Source organism: Rhamphochromis longiceps, linkage group LG20 (genome assembly GCF_057381845.1).
Source record: "Rhamphochromis longiceps isolate RC_006_pf linkage group LG20, R_longiceps_female_GT1.1, whole genome shotgun sequence".
NCBI classification, from domain to species: domain Eukaryota; kingdom Metazoa; phylum Chordata; class Actinopteri; order Cichliformes; family Cichlidae; genus Rhamphochromis; species Rhamphochromis longiceps.
In genome coordinates this window covers 37,985,465-38,002,448 of record NC_140576.1, presented here as the reverse complement: position 1 = coordinate 38,002,448, position 16,984 = coordinate 37,985,465, and the positions used below count along the sequence as shown (strand labels likewise).

Genomic DNA, 16,984 nt, shown 5'->3' with positions numbered 1-16,984 from the left:
AGTTCCAATGGCCAGTCCAGCTGTGGCTCAATATATCAGTTGTTAAGCTTAACGTGGAAATACTCTGCAAACATTCAGGGATGAACTTACACACTTGCTTTACTTCTCTGGGATAGTTTTCGCCGAGATGAAATGTCGCGGTTTGGAAGCATGTAGCGAGGCTCCAAATGCTCCGACAGACGCCGACAGGTCTCTCAGACAACAGCCGCTCTATCACGTGACACACACTGCGCCGAGCTGGGTTACGCCAAGTAGCGTTTTGAGAGGTGATTTTGTGATACTTCGGATTACATTTTTTATTTCTCTCCGATATCTGATCCAGTAATTTAGGTCAGTATCGGACCGATGCCGATACGTAACATCGGATCGGTCCATCTCTAGTTTCTAATAACATGATCAGACCGACTCTGTGGAAGAGTTAAAGATCTACGACATCAGTATGTGAAGTAAGTGTGACCTACACACACTTTCAGCAGCGAGCTTCCAGTACAAGTCTACGCTCAGAGGCCTGCTGTTACTGTAGGTTAGTACTTGCAGTTACTGCTCTTGCAGTACTGTACACTATACTATAACATTGCATAAATCTGGAGTGCATATGCTGTAAATACACTACTGGACATTGTGGACGTCCACAGTCACACTTCATGCATAATGCACTTTTTATATGTACGGACGTGTGCAGGTATATGTGTGTGTATATGTATAACAATGTATATTTAGTGTGTACGTGTGTGTGTACATGTCTGTACTTATAGATACTTGCAGATATTTGTTACTTACTTACTAATAGTGATGGTAGAATAGTTACATTTACGTCTTGCATATTTCCAAAACCCTCTGTCATAGTCACATGTGTGCTACTGTTGTAAAAGTGTATTACTTATTTGGTATTTGTTTGTATTTTTCTTCTGCTATCTGTTCCTGAGCTGAGGTAACGCACAGATTTCCCCGCCGTAGGATCAATACAGTCTTATCTTAATCTTACTTCATAAGTCTGTCTTTCTGAAAGACGCTGTGCAAAGTCCTACTGTTCTGTTGTAATGTGTTGTGGGGTCTTTCCCTCACAAAGCGCCTTGAGGCCATTGTTGTGTTTGCTGCTGTATAAATACAATTGAACTGAACAGAACTTCAAATTTCATGCAATGGGTGTTTTGGCAGCTGTGGCTACAACTGCAGCTGCCTCCACCAGTGTGTGAATGTGAGAGTGAATGAATAGTGGAATTGTACAGCGCTTTGAGGGCCCCGAAAAGCACTGTACAAATGCAACCCATTATCATTATTATTATTTGTACTATCAAACTATGAGTACTGTTAGAGAAGTACCACAAGTCAATGACCTTGGTGTCCTTAATGATAAAAAGCTCCTCTTCACATCCGACCGTTTCAACAGAGTCACATCAGAAATTAGTCAGATCCCTGTCACATTTAACTCACACCATCCAGTTGATACGTTTCATTATTTTAATATTGAAGGCAAATTTAAGAGTGAAGCAGGCGTAAGAATACAAGGGAAAAAGAAGAAAACATTTAAGACAATCAGTGTTAAATCAGTTTTACATTTAGAATCATTTATTTTCTGAAACGTCTTAAAGGCCAAGTGTATATGGACACCACAGACCACAACTTAACAGGTCTGGAAAGAATCTGATATAAAATCAGTATCTTCGTATTTTTGACCAGACGTTGCACAGGATGTTGAATGATCTTTTTCTTTTTGATTCATAATTGATTCATCGCACATTTTCTTCAAAGAACATAGACGCTGATGCTATTTGGATGTCAGCGATTTCCTCCATTCAGTGATCTGGAAAACCAACTGAAAGAAAATTTATGTCAGAGAGTTTCATTACTGAACCCCAACGTCTTAGGAAACAGGATCAGTGCTGAACCACCTAAAAGCACAGTGTGTAAGGGCAGATTCACATTTCTCTCTAACTGTTACATGAGCTAAATTTTTTGTTGTTATAAATGCTCTAATTAAAGAGAAGTCTGAGGCACTTACAGTGACAGCTATAAGCCATCTCCAGGTACTTGTAGGTGCCAAAACACGGGTCTCCAAACACAGAGCTGCTCACTTTGACAGTACAGTTGCTTTTCCCGTTACAGCTGCAGATTCAGGTAAAGGTGAGTTGAAATATGTTGTGTGAGAAGACAAAAGGCTGAAGGAAGAGAGTCTGCATCTTTACCTGTCAGCTAAATTGCTTATGGGCTTTGAGCATTGGACATTTTGGAGCTGAGAGGCTGGAAGATTCAAAGAGCATGTGGTCGAGTCACGGCGCCCGTAATCAGCTCCGTGGATGAGTAAAACCTGTCCTTCACCTGAAGAAGAGCAAACGTTAACCTCATTTGTATTTTTACCGCATGAATCCAAAGACTCACAAAGAAGGAGGAACTGTGCTCTCACTGCACTGAAGGTTTGCCAGCGAATCGTCACAAGTTACACTGTGGACTGACAGAGAAATAAAGCACATTAGAGACATGCACATTCACAAATTTGAATACACTGAATATTAGTTTCTAATCACAGTTGTAATGTACTTGCTGGGAAGCAGGTGTAGGTGGTGTCCAAGTATTTGTAAATGCCGGAGCACGGATCAGAAGTACGGAAGGAGTTTGTACTTATTTCACACACCTTCTTGCCATCACACCTGCAGGGAGACAAAGAGGAGCTCTCGTCTTTTCAGGTGAGTTAAAGTGATCGATTCATCCATGATTCCTCAGACTTGTTTACCTGCTTTTGACGTCTTTCAGAGTGTCTATCTGGAAACACTGTGTATTTGCAAGCTGATCTGCAGGAATGCCATCACTGCAGATTTCTGCATCTGTCCGCCCGTACATAGCTGCCTGCACGATGATCACTCCATTATCTGTTACACAGAGAACGATGACGTTCAAACGGAGGGAATCACAAGGAATGCATAAGGTGTGCAGCACAAGAGAAACAAACTGAGGCTTTTTATGTTTTCAATAATCAGAAAATGTCCTCCTGTAGTTCTGTGGTGTTACAGGAAGTCTGAAAGGTCACATCAGTCACAAGCATAAACTGTAGTTTCACTGAATAAAGCACAAAAAGAACCTAAACCTTAACAGGTTTTTTTGCTCCTCGGGTGAGACTGAGCTCAGTTTCTCATAAACACAGAGTCAGACTTCTATTTACAACCTGAGGAGTCGCCCCCTGCAGGACATTAGAAAGAATGCACATTACATCAGAACTTCACTTTTGAGTGAGAGCTAGGAGCTATAAAAAACATTTTTATGTTACCACAGCTCAGGCGTTGCACATTGTCAAGGCTGTCACAGGTGATCACCCTCGCTGTGGACATGAAGGTCGGCGGGAATGGGCCCATAGGTCCACTCTGGCCCAGAGGTCCACCTGGGCCCAGAGGTCCACCTGGGCCCATAGGTCCACCTGGGCCCGTAGGTCCACCTGGGGCCAAAAAGCCTGAAATGAAAAATGTAAAAAGTCCATAATTAGTGAGTCTTGGATAAATTTATTATGCTACAGCAGGGTCATCATAAACAAACATGAATGGATTTGAAATATAGAAAACACAGGACAAGTGGGAAATAATCCCAGTCGACTTAATGTCACCTTCATTATATGTATTTGTATTTTGTAACACTCCTCTGAACCGGCTGAGGAAGGATTTCCTCCACATCAGTCGCTGATGGTCTGTCACCCAGCAATTTTGTGTTATTTTGTGTTGTAGCTATGCCCGTGCTTTCGTCTCCCCTCTCTGTTCCCACGTGTCTGTCCTTGCGTTCTGTCTCTCCCCAGTCTGGCATGTGTCTCATGTCTGTGTGCACACGTTGTCAAGTCTGTGTTGTCATGTCTACGTTCCATTATGCTTCCTGTTTTACTTTGAAGGGTTCGATGTTTCCATGTTCAGTTTTACTTCCCCTGTGGCGTCATGTTCATTTGTGTCAGCTGTGTCTCTCCAGGTGTTTCCACTTCCTTCATTGCCCTTCGGTCTTCTTCGGTTCAGTGTCGGATCATCTGTTTACCTTGTGTCACGTCGCATCATAGAGTTTTTCTTCAACTGCTCAGGTTCATGTTTGGTTTATTTCATGGGTGCGTTTTGCATGTCCCTGTTCAGCGTTATGTTCTGGTTTTGTATCGTTGTTGTCATAGTTTAGTTTTTCCCAGCTTAGGTTAGTCCCACCCTTGTTTCACTTTGCTTTGTTTTTCTGTCGTGTCTGCTTTTGGGTCCACACCGCAAACACACCGGTCTCTCTGCCGCGACAGGTCTGACTGGTTTTCAGTCACTGAAGCCTCCTGCTGGGTGACTCATGCACAATAATGAAGTGATGCTATTCAGATAATGTAAGAATGTTGAACAGTGTCGTTCCTGGGGTCCGATATGTAACCTGACTGGCTGAGCATGATGGAAGCGAATCAGCCGTAAGTTCTGGTAGGGACAACGAAGGCCAGTCCCCATAATTCCAATTATCTAAAAGTGTTCCCACCACTAGTTTAACATCAGTTTCACAGGACACTGTTCTCTGTTACTGAACTGCTTTCAGTCAGTGCTTCAATGAGTCCGAGTTTCCAGAGTTTACCTGAGGGATTTTTCCTTAGTGGTGGTGGGACTGAAAACTTATCGGAGGCTCTTGTAGTGAGTGGTGTAGTAAAATCAAATAGCACTATAGTGTACAGGCATGAAGCAAAACTGCTATGCAAATCTAGGCTATCTCTTTGAGTATGAAGGCGTGTTAGAGCCAGAAAAATATTGTTTATTCTGAGAGAAAAGAAGAAACTGGATAGGCCGACGTAAGGAAGGCGATGGTTACAGGCTCGTGCAGTAAAGAGGACGGATGTCGTATCACAGACACAATCAGAGCCGATCGGGTTTCACTAACTCATCTACGTGCTAGAGTAAGAGGTTAAAAGGACGTTAGCATAAAACGTATCAAACATTCAGTGATTACCTGAAGTCATGAGTACACACGTTGCTGCGAGCACTGAAACATAAAAAGAGAAACCTGGGTGTTAGCCGGCGTGTGACCTACAGCTGATTTACTCGTTTGTCTTCTGTGTTACTGTAAGTTAACAGTGTTCCACATGGACTTTAACACATGAAATGAAAATGAATAACAAACAGAGAAAAACTGGATACACAACTTACTGGTAAAAGACAACAAAGTCATGTAAATGACACATTAAAGGAGCAACTTTTAGTGTGCAAAGCCTTTCCTGTACTCACACAGTGTGCTGCTGAGTCTGGAGCACTGCATGCTGTTAGAGCAGAGCTGATGGTGGAGCACAGGAACCTGGTCTATTTGTACTGTTTCTCTAAGAATCTATCTGCACACCAGGCAAGCAGCCAATCAGAAACCTTCCCTCATGATGTGCAACAAACTGAAACAGACAATAGAATTTGACCTTAGATAAAGCCCGCAGGGCACACACACACAGACACACACCGAGAGAAACATATCTGATGGAAAGGTGTGTATCCTCGAGAGAAACCAGAAGATAAAAACAGACATGCAACTTGACCTGCTTGGAAGGTTTTGGATGTATGCTCAGCTTGATGTGGGGAATGTGTCACCTTGATGGCTCCATGCAGGCACCAACCACGCTGCAGCTGCAGCTCAGTGCTGGAGGTGCAGAGCATAGTCCAGCCTCTGAGTGGTGAAGCTCTGCTGGAGGTGGGAGATGAAGACCTCACAGACCGAAGCCTCTGTCAGGTCCTCACGCCACATTTAGGTGTGCCAGCTCTGCCTATCATCATCCTCTCTTCACCCTAATGCCGACTGTAGGATAACGTTTTTAGTTTAAAATGATCATTTATCATATGTGAATGTTGCTGTTTTGCACAGTCCAGACAAGATTTGTCTTTGATGCCATGATCTGAAGGAACATCCTTTATTCAGTGATAATAAAACAGATGTTTGACACCAGGACGGAGCTTTAATGTTGTGGTCACATCAGCCAAAGCCAGACACTGGCAGGCAGGTTTATTTCCATTTCACATTACAAATACAGAGACCAATGTTGTTTTTTATAAATAAAAAAGCAAAAACATATAATTATTTGATAGATGTTTATTTTTGTAATTTTTAAAACAGTCAGATAATCTCCATCTAATCCTGGACAGGAAAAAAACAATCACAGGTGTTTGAAACTGACTCAGCTTCACTGATTTACTGCATCATAGGAAAAGTCATCAAAAGCACTGAAGCTACTGAGAGACCCATGAAATGGTTTTGCTGATCAACTCCCAATAAATTGTCATAAAACTGCATTTTAATCCGTTCATGTTAGATCTGCAAAAGAACAGACAACATCTCCACGTCAGATCATGTCAGTCTTTGTAGTGTGAGAACATCAACGTGATCATTTAGGCTGCTTACACTGGCAGATGTAAGCCACCTCGAGGTATTTGTATGTGCCAACACAGGGGTCTCCAAACACCGAGTTACTCGCTCTGATGGTGCAGCTGCTCTTCCCGTCGCAGCTGGAGATGCAGAGCAATGTGAGTGAGCGCAGGCATTGATGTGCACTGAGAAATATGAAAGTAATACCTGCAGCCACAGTTTAAAGCAGTAACAGGAGGAAAACGGTACCTCTCAGCGACTTTGCTGGTGGGACGGGAGCAGTAAACATTTTGGACCTCAGACGCCAGAATTCTGTAGGAGCATGTGGTCTGATCGTGGCGTCCATAGTGAGCCCCGTACACGAGGATAGCCTGCCCTTCATCTGACGAGAGAAGACGAGCAGAAAACAACCCAGCAACGTTTTTTCAGTTTAATCAAATTTAAATTTGATTCAAGTCATATAAATCATTTAACACGGGTCGAATTCATGAACATAACAAAATAACACATTGACAGTAACAGATGGATTGACTTAATAAACACTAATAAGAAATTAAAATGTAAATAAAATAAAAACAAAAAGAACTGCAATAAAAGTAGAAAATCTTCACCTGAAAATGATCAGAGCTGAGACACAACAGAGATAATGACTCTTACCACAGTGCAGGTGTGCAAACGAGTGCTCGCATGTGACCAGGTGACCTGTGGAAGCAGGTCAGATTAGATATGAAAGCATTGAAGAACATTGGCTCTCAGCGACATGTTGAAGCTGCTGTTTGGCAGCCTCAATGTAAATGAAGCTGGAAGTTTAGAGATTCCTTGCTTTCCACCGTCCCTTCTTAACCCTCAGGGGGAAAATATCTTGGTGTCATGTTTGTACCTCTCTTCAGTCTGACTCACAGATCAAAGCAGTTGTTACCCACTTTTCTTCAGAAAGATGAACTCTTTCTTTCTGTTAATAACCTAAATGTTTGCTGCATGAATGAAAGGATCCTGAACGTCTGCGTGCACAGAAGTGTAATCATATTTGTGAAGTACCGGATCAGAAATATTGTTGCTCACATATACCCGCCTACATGAACTTCATGTTCTCTAGCAGATGTTCCACATGCTCTGTCTCCTGCTGCTCACTTGGGTTTGTTAATCAGGGTCTTCTCATGATTCATCTGATTGGTGCGTTCTCACTCACTGGCTCCCTCCTCAGATGACATCATCTACCTCAGGAACAGTGTTCACATCCCAGCTCAAAATTTTTTCATGAGCTTTCACATAATGTCATCAAAGCAGATTTTATGTTTTACTAAATTATAATGAAAAAGTCATTATTATCAACGTATTACTTGGTTTTGATGATTTGTTGAACATCTGCTGTGTTTAAATGTGTTGACTGACTTGACTTAGCGTTAGCATGCTCACATAAATCAGTCACAAACTCTCTGACCTTCTTTCTGAGCTCTGCTTCCTTCATAGTTTCATGGTCATGTGATACTGACTTGCAGGTAAGCAGGTGTAGCTGGTCTCCAGATATTTGTAGGTGTCGACACAAGGGTCAGGACTTTCGACGTCAGTCACGCTCAGTTCACACACTTTCTTCCCATCACACCTGAAGGAAACACATACATAAAAAAGCAGTGCTGGATGTTGGTTATTGTTTAACTGTGCTGCTTTTTCCAAAACATATTTACACATATTTCTTTACTTTCTTTGCTCATGTAGCGGCTGTAATTGAAAGATGAACAGCAAAGGCTCGGTTAGCCCATAGAGAATAATTATAGCTAGCTAATTATAGCTAGCTAATTATAGCTAGCTAATTATAGCTAGCTAATTATAGCTAGCTAATTATAGCTAGCTAATTATAGCTAGCTATAATTAGCTCAACCTCATGGACGCTCACATGTAGCTGACTGTAAGCTGCCACATTCACAACAGAAGTTTAGGATCCTTTCTCTTGTACCTCCTCCTGAGGACGTCCACGGTTCCCTGCTGAGAGCACTCAGTGTTGTTAAGCTGTTGTTGAGGTCTGCCCTCACTGCAGGTCTCTCTGTCTGCACGTCCGTACAGAGCTGCTACCACACTGATCACTCCATTTTCTGTCACATCGAGTGGATCAGAAACGAGAGCATTTCATTTAAAAGCAGCGTAAAAATCAGAGTTCACTGCGATTTTTATTCCTGCATCGTTGTCTCAAGGCGCTTTATTTTGTAAGTTAAAGACCCTACAGTAACACATCACTGCAAGCAGCTGAGAGGTTAGAACTTGAATAACAATAATAACAATAATAATCGTAGGTATTTTATTTTGCACTACATTTTCATTAACTGTAAAAGGTTTACTAAAATAATTACTACGCTGTTATTTCATTTATGAGATACATCTAAGTATATTTATTGACTGAGTTGATGATGTAGTTTATACATGATCATATATAAACGAATGAATAAATTAAATTAAAGGAAAATTACAAAACTGTTTCTAACAAATACAGTGACGAACATTAAACCTGCATGAATTATGACTACCTCAATCCGGAGTTTCTTTCTTAAGTATTTTTATTCGTCTTTGGGCAGTAAAAGATGAATAAAAACACTTATACTCATAATTCATGGATGACAGGATTAAATAACAATAATTACAATGAAACATGTCATACATCTATAGTGACATTACACGACCTTTGGGTGGCAGGGTGTGGAGTGACACCAATGTAGTGGTTTATGTGCAAGTATACCATCAACACTGACACAAATACAAGAAAACAACCTATGAATAGCTACTGCGGTCAAGTGAGCCCTCACTTACGAAGTCGCAGTCAAGCTAGCCGCCCCGCCAGCCGCACCTAAAATGTTGTTGCACTACTCTTACGCATATTACGGTATAGGTGCCGACTGGCTTAGAAACGCAGTGTTTTCTGTCCTGACACTATTTTACTTCACAATCCACTCCCAGTTTTGGTTAATCTCCACTTTCACCCCTGTGATCCACAGCCCAAATTACTGTATGATTCAGAGAAAATTAACAATAAAATTTACCCAATTTACTCAACTATACTTTTAATGTCCTCATCTTTGAGCTCAGATTACAGGAAAACTATAAGAGGTGACGCAGATATCTCACTGGATTCTGACTCTGGGTGACCCCCACTCTGCATGCTGTGATCCACAGCCAAAATTACTGTACAGTTTTTGAGAAAATTGATAGTAAAATCTTCCCATTTTGCTTTACTGTACTCTACATATTGACATCTTTGAGCTCAGATTACAGGAAAACTATAAGAGGTGACGCAGATATCTCACTGGATTATGACTCTGGGTGACCCCCACTCTTCACCCTGTGATCCACAGCCAAAATTACTGTACGGTTTTTGAGAAAATTGATAGTAAACTTTGCACAATTTACTCTACTGTACTTTTAATATTCTCATCTTTGACCTCAGATTACAGGAAAACTATAAGAGGTGACGCAGATATCTCACTGGATTATGACTCTGGGTGACCCCCACTCTGCACCCTGTGATCCACAGCCAAAATTACTGTACGGATTTCTGATAAAATTAAATCCTATAGACATTATTTATTCAGTGCTTAATCACAACAATAGTCAACTTAAGGCACTTACATAATAAGTTAAACCTTACAATAATACATACAGAGAAAAACCCAACAATCATATGACCCCCTATGAGCAACAGTGGGAAGGAAAAACTCCCTTTTAACAGGAAGAAACCTCCGGCAGAACCAGGCTCAGGGAGGGGCGGCCATCTGCCTCAACCGGTCAGGGTGAGAAATTACATTTCTCAGATTACTGATTTCTCATATTACTACTACACAGTTTAGATACACTCAACAAAAATATAAACGCAACACCTTTGTTACTGCTCCCATTCCCCATGGGATGGACGTAGAGACCGAAAATTCATTCCAGATACACAATATAACCATCCCTCCCAAACAGTGGTCACAAATCAGTCCAAATGTGTGGTAGTGGGCACATCTGCTATATTGAGATAATCCATCCCACCTCACAGGTGTGCCACATCAGGATGCTGATCTGACATCATGAGTAGTGCACAGGTGTACCTCAGACTGCCCACAACAAAAGGCCACCCTGGAATGTGCAGTTTTTTGCGCTATTGGGGGTCTGGGGACCCAGAACTGGTCAGTATCTGGTGTGACCACCATTTGCCTCATGCAGTGCAACACATCGTCGCATGGAGTCTATCAGATTGTCAATTGTGGCCTGTGGAATGTTGGTCCACTCCACTTCAATGGCTGTGCGAGGTTGTTGGATATTCGTGGGAACTGGTACACGCTGTCGTATACGCCGGTCAAGCACATCCCGAACATGCTCAATGGGTGACATGTCCGGTGAGTATGCTGGCCATGCAAGAACTGGGACATTCTCAGCTGCCATCTGCCCTGAACAATGTGAACCATGATTCATCCGTGAAGCGCACACCTCTCCAACGTGCCAGACGCCATCGAATGTGAGCATTTGCCCACACAAGTCTGTTACGGCGACGAGCTGGAGTCAGGTCAAGACCCCGATGAGGACGACGGGCATGCAGTTGAGCGTCCCTGAGACGGTTTCTGACAGTTTGTGCAGAAATTGTTTGGTTGTGCAAACCAATTGTTCCAGCAGCTGTCTGGGTGGCTGGTCTCAGACGATCTTGGAGGTGAACCTGCTGGATGTGGAGGTCCTGGGCTGGTGTGGTTACACGAGGTCTGCGGTTGTGAGGCCGGTTGGATGTGCTGCCATATTCTCTGAAACGCCTGTGGAGACGGCTTATGGTTGAGAAATGAACATTCAATGCACGGGCGACAGATCTGGTTGACATTCCTGCTGTCAGCATGCCAATTGCACGCTCCCTCATTGCTTGTGGCATCTGTGGCATTTTGCTGTGAGACAAAACTGCACATTCCAGGGTGGCCTTTTGTTGTGGGCAGTCTGAGGTACACCTGTGCACTACTCATGATGTCAGATCAGCATCCTGATGTGGCACACCTGTGAGGTGGGATGGATTATCTCAATATGGCAGATGTGCCCACTACCACACATTTGGACTGATTTGTGACCACTGTTTGGGAGGGATGGTTATATTGTGTATCTGGAATGAATTTTAGGTCTCTACGTCCATCCCATGGGGAATGGGAGCAGTAACAAAGGTGTTGCGTTTATATTTTTGTTGAGTGTATCTAAACTGTGTAGTAGTAATATGAGAAATCAGTAATCTGAGAAATGTAATTTCTCACCCTGACCGGTTGAGGCAGATGGCCGCCCCTCCCTGAGCCTGGTTCTGCCGGAGGTTTCTTCCTGTTAAAAGGGAGTTTTTCCTTCCCACTGTTGCTCATAGGGGGTCATATGATTGTTGGGTTTTTCTCTGTATGTATTATTGTAAGGTTTAACTTATTATGTAAGTGCCTTAAGTTGACTATTGTTGTGATTAAGCACTGAATAAATAATGTCTATAGGATTTAATTTTATCAGAAATCCGTACAGTAATTTTGGCTGTGGATCACAGGGTGAAGAGTGGCGACAGCCTAGATTCATAATCCAGTGAAATATCTGCGTCACCTCTTATAGTTTTCCTGTAATCTGAGGCCAAAGATGTCAATATGTAGAGTACAGTGAAGCAAAATGGGAAGATTTTGCTATGAATTTTCTCAAAATCCATACAGTAATTTTTGCTGTGGATCACAGGGTGCAGAGTGGCGACAGCCTAGATTCATAATCCAGTGAAATATCTGCGTCACCTCTTATGGTTTTCCTGTAATCTGAGCTCAAAAATGAGAATATATAGAGTATAGTACAGTAAATTGTGCAAAGTTTACTATCAATTTTCTCAAAATCCGTACAGTAATTTTGGCTGTGGATCACAGGGTGCAGAGTGGGGGTCACCCAGAGTCATAATCCAGTGAAATATCTGCGTCACCTCTTACAGTTTTCCTGTAATCTGAGGTTAAAGACGAGGATATTAAAAGTACAGTACAGTAAATTGTGCAAAGTTTACTATCAATTTTCTCAAAAACCGTACAGTAATTTTGGCTGTGGATCACAGGGTGAAGAGTGGCGACAGCCTAGAGTCAGAATCCAGTGAAATATCTGCGTCACCTCTTACAGTTTCCCTGTAATCTGAGCTCAAAGATGAGAATATATAGAGTATAGTACAGTAAATTGTGCAAAGTTTACTATCAATTTTCTCAAAATCCGTACAGTAATTTTGGCTGTGGATCACAGGGTGCAGAGTGGGGGTCACCCAGAGTCATAATCCAGTGAAATATCTGCGTCACCTCTTACAGTTTTCCTGTAATCTGAGGTTAAAGACGAGGATATTAAAAGTACAGTACAGTAAATTGTGCAAAGTTTACTATCAATTTTCTCAAAAACCGTACAGTAATTTTGGCTGTGGATCACAGGGTGAAGAGTGGCGACAGCCTAGATTCATAATCCAGTGAAATATCTGCGTCACCTCTTACAGTTTTCCTGTAATCGGAGCTCAAAGATGTCAATGTATAAAGTACAGTAAAGCAAAATGGGAAGATTTTGCTATGAATTTTCTCAAAATCCATACAGTAATTTTGGCTGTGGATCACAGGGTGCAGAGTGGGGGTCACCCAGAGTCATAATCCAGTGAGATATCTGCGTCACCTCTTACAGTTTTCCTTTAATCTAAGCTCAAAGATGAGAATATATAGAGTACAGTAGAGTAAATTGTGCAAAGTTTACTATCAATTTTCTCAAAATCCGTACAGTAATTTTGGCTGTGGATGACAGGGTGCAGAGTGGCGACAGCCTAGAGTCAGAATCCAGTGAAATATCTGCGTCACCTCTTACAGTTTTCCTGTAATCGGAGCTCAAAGATGTTAATATGTGGAGTACAGTAAAGCACAATGGGAAGATTTTGCTATGAATTTTCTCAAAATCCGTACAGTAATTTTGGCTGTGGATCACAGGGTGCAGAGTGGGGGTCACCCAGAGTCAGAATCCAGTGAGATATCTGCGTCACCTCTTATAGTTTTCCTGTAATCTGAGCTCAAAGATGAGGACATTAAAAGTATAGTTGAGTAAATTGGGTAAATTTTATTGTTAATTTTCTCTGAATCATACAGTAATTTGGGCTGTGGGTCACAGGGGGGAAATGGGAGATACACTAAAAATGGGAGTGGATTGTGAAGTAAAATAGTGTCAGGACACAAAACACTGCGTTTCTAAGCCGGTTTTCACCCATACCGTAATATACGTAAGAGTAGTGCAACCACATTTTCGGTGCGGCTGGCGGGGCGGCTAGCTTGACTGCGACTTCGTAAGTGAGGGCTCACTTGACCGCAGTGAATAGCTGTAGTGACCACTGTGCATGAAAGAGTTCAAATACACTGTCAGTTACAGTCACTGTAACCCACTGTAACAGCAGTATGGCGAGGAAGGAGCGGCTAGCAGGTCGAGCGAGCGTGTGGTGTGGGGGTTAAAAACCCGAAGCCAGTCGGTTAAATCCAATAACAGACCTTTATTCACTGTCAGCAACATTACACCTTCTGAGCCAGGTCTCCACGGCTGTACTCGTCCATGCATACATGCGCACAGATTGGTAACGCCGGCGCCAGGCCGTCACAACGGTAAGGTTGGAACACGAGCTAACAACACACCCCCACTAGGAGACTCCCACAGCTATTACAATAGTAGGGCAACCCCCCCTAGTGGTGCTATAACCCAAAAGGGTTGTTACACCCAGAGGTGGGTCCCGGGCTTGGACCGGCAAAAGTGACCCGAAATTGGCACTCTGGTGGATTTACTTTGTGTGCGTGTGTGTTTGGACGCATAGGTAGGTAGGAACGTCTCCTGCCCTTATAGCAGCCGGGGGAGGACTATCCTCCGCCTGTGAGCACTTTGGCACGGGTGAGGTGCCCACGGCAGCACCGCTGCTTGTTGAGAGTGATATGCGTTTTCATTTCATAAATAAGTCTCCAATAATACCAGAAAAAGGTGCCAGATTTGTCGCTAGTCGCTTTTTAGAAAAAAGTCGCTAAGGGGGTCAGTTTCAAACTGGTCATGTGACTGCATGGCCATATCTGATTGGTAAAAAAGTCACTGGAAACTCCACTGGTGGCATGTTATCTAATGTGTTAAACTAATTATTTTTTTTAAAGTAACGAGTCTAATTTTGCAAATGTAGCGGAGTAAAAGTACAGTTTTTCTTCACAAATGTACTCAAGTAAAAGTAAAAAGGTACTTTAAAAGTACATTTTTTTCATTAAATGTAACGGAGTAAATGTAACTCGTTACTACCCACCTCTGGTTACACCACACACAGATTAGCTGCTCTGTCCTGCCTACTGAGAAACAGTGTTGCCAACTCCTCAGTAAGAAAAATCACTATTGGCTGTCCTAAAAGTAGTGAGAAGTTGCTACTTTTAGAAGTTGTTTTAGATAAAAAGTAGTTAAGGGCGTCGGACAGCTTGCTAAATATAGCAACAAAGTCGCTAAATTGGCAACACTGCTGAGAAACCTGACACCGGATCATTTGCATACTTAAAGTGATTGGATGTTTAGCTGGGGGGAGGGTGAGTGTGTGAGCCTGCACACAAAGAGAACACAGAGGGAAAGCAAACAAGACCCTATCATCTCATTTGTACATTTTCCAGCAGAACTTTTCAGCTACTGCAGTAAATCTTGTCCAAAATCAGTTTGTGGAGAATCTGTTTTTTTTTCTCAACTTCCAAAAGTTTGACTTAAGGGGGCAGGAAGTTTGTTTAAGGGGGCATTGCCCCCTCTTGCCCCAGTGTAGAACAGGCCCAATTTATGTATTTGTTTAAAAAATGTCTCCAATTTAGGACGATGAACCTTCAGATGAAAAAATGTAAAAATCAAACCAAAATATTTTTTCTCAATTCATGAATTCCAAGAGTTTCATTGGCTGAGTGAAATGTACAAGCCGATTTTTCACATCCCCGCCGAGTCGCTTTGGTTGTGCAGATGTAAACATGCATCGTACCACAGCTCAGCCTCTGGACACCGCCCATGTGACAGCTGACGGCTTTCTCCATGGAAGCATCTGAAGAACAGATATGAAAATGTGACATGAGGTGAGCTGTGTAATGATAAACTGGATCTTGCACTAGATGCTGTTTACCTGCTCCGCTGAGCAAACAGGTCGCTGCCAGCACTGAAAACAAACATCAGTGTTTTATTCATTGAGCAAGAGAAAAGATTTAAACGAAAATGATTTGCTCATCTTTTTGAAAAAGCAGAACTTCTCAAACATGCGTGGTGTATATTAATATTAAGGCTTTGATGTTTTACCTATTTTCCTGCGTCTGTAACTGAAATAAAATTATTTTCACAATAATGTTGCTTCACCCTCACATTGTTATCTACTACCAGCTTTGAACATACTTTTCTGTGAGGTATCTAAGTCACACCTTTAGCAGCGAGTGTCACATGTGTCATAAAATCACAGCCTCATCCAAGTGTCTGTCGCCTTTCATGTTAACCACAAAATGTGCTCAGCATTTACATTCAGCTCAGAGATCGCTGCTTACAGCCTCGCAGAGCTGTCAACAAGTGATACATCTGGACTCATCCAACAGAAAACCCACATACATATAAAATAATATTCAGACGGAAACAAACATTTTAGAATTCAGTCATTAAACATAAATATAGAAAATCATTCGTGTACTCACACAGTGTGCAGCTGAGCCTTACACGGAGCATGGTGCCAGTGCTGGTGAGTACTGGTACTGTTGGTACCTGACTCAAACACACCTCTATTTATTCAGTTTGATAAGGAACTTTATTTTAAACAGTAGTTTGACCCTGTTGGATCCTACCCAGACGCATTAACTGGAAACTCAATTTAAAGCAAGAATCTTTAATTAGTGGGTGCAAAAGATGATAAAACAGAACAACGTCCAGTGTGTGCTCCAACGCTCTCCAAAGGAAGGAGACCAGAATTCATCATACACTTAAAAGTTGTTTTCAAAGAATGTCGGTGTTCATGTGAGTGAGCTTTAAACGTGCTTGTAGACGGACTTTAGGACTTTGAGGACGCGCAGGAACAGACGCTATGCCAGTAAATGTTTACTTGGCAAACCGTCACATGCGGCCGCCCGTCCCTGAGCCTGGTTCTGCCAGAGATTTGTTTTTATTTCCAAACGTCTTAGGGCAGGGCTGTCAAACTCAAATACACAGTGGGCCAAAATTCAAAACTGGATCAAAGTCGCGGGCTAACATTAATATTCATTGAAAAAACATCTTCCTCCAAATATAACAAGGAATCTTTTCTTATGGACTCAAACAAGTTTTGCTGAAATCAAATAATTAATTAAATAACACATCAGTGGAATTCATTTCTTAAATAAAAAATGTATTTGCAGCCTTCTGAATTAAATTTGATCATTTATCAAATTTCCATCATATTCTCCCACCTGTCCAGAAAGCTCCTGTTTTCTGCCCTTCTTTTTTCCATTATGGGATCGGTAGCATGGCAGTATTTGCGTGGTTGCTATGACTATGGTCAACAGAGGAGAGGGTGCTAATGGTCCTGTCATGACTGACGTGCCAAAACACCAACAGAGCATTCTGGGAATTGTAGTATTAGCAGTACATGCACTGTATGATACTGGCAGGCCAGCTCTAATAGTAATTTTGTATGGCTTTGCGGGCCAAA

The 16,984-nt window shown here is 42.1% G+C and overlaps 1 protein-coding gene across 1 annotated transcript; it reads right to left on the bottom strand.

The window, feature by feature from the left end:
- Positions 1-1,833: 1,833 nt before the first annotated feature.
- LOC146645929 (rhamnose-binding lectin-like) lies at positions 1,834-16,062 on the bottom strand. Its single transcript, XM_085392620.1, has 18 exons — positions 15,999-16,062; positions 15,446-15,478; positions 15,308-15,367; positions 8,276-8,411; positions 7,815-7,924; positions 6,979-7,023; positions 6,571-6,703; positions 6,358-6,461; positions 5,579-5,646; positions 5,205-5,301; positions 4,930-4,962; positions 3,263-3,442; positions 2,732-2,867; positions 2,539-2,648; positions 2,405-2,449; positions 2,187-2,319; positions 2,003-2,106; positions 1,834-1,892 (listed from the first exon to the last, which is right to left on the bottom strand). Exons 1-18 carry the CDS (start codon positions 16,027-16,029, stop codon positions 1,834-1,836), a joined length of 1,617 nt encoding a protein of 538 aa, XP_085248746.1. The 5' UTR covers positions 16,030-16,062.
- Between the last annotated feature and the right edge of the window lie 922 nt (positions 16,063-16,984).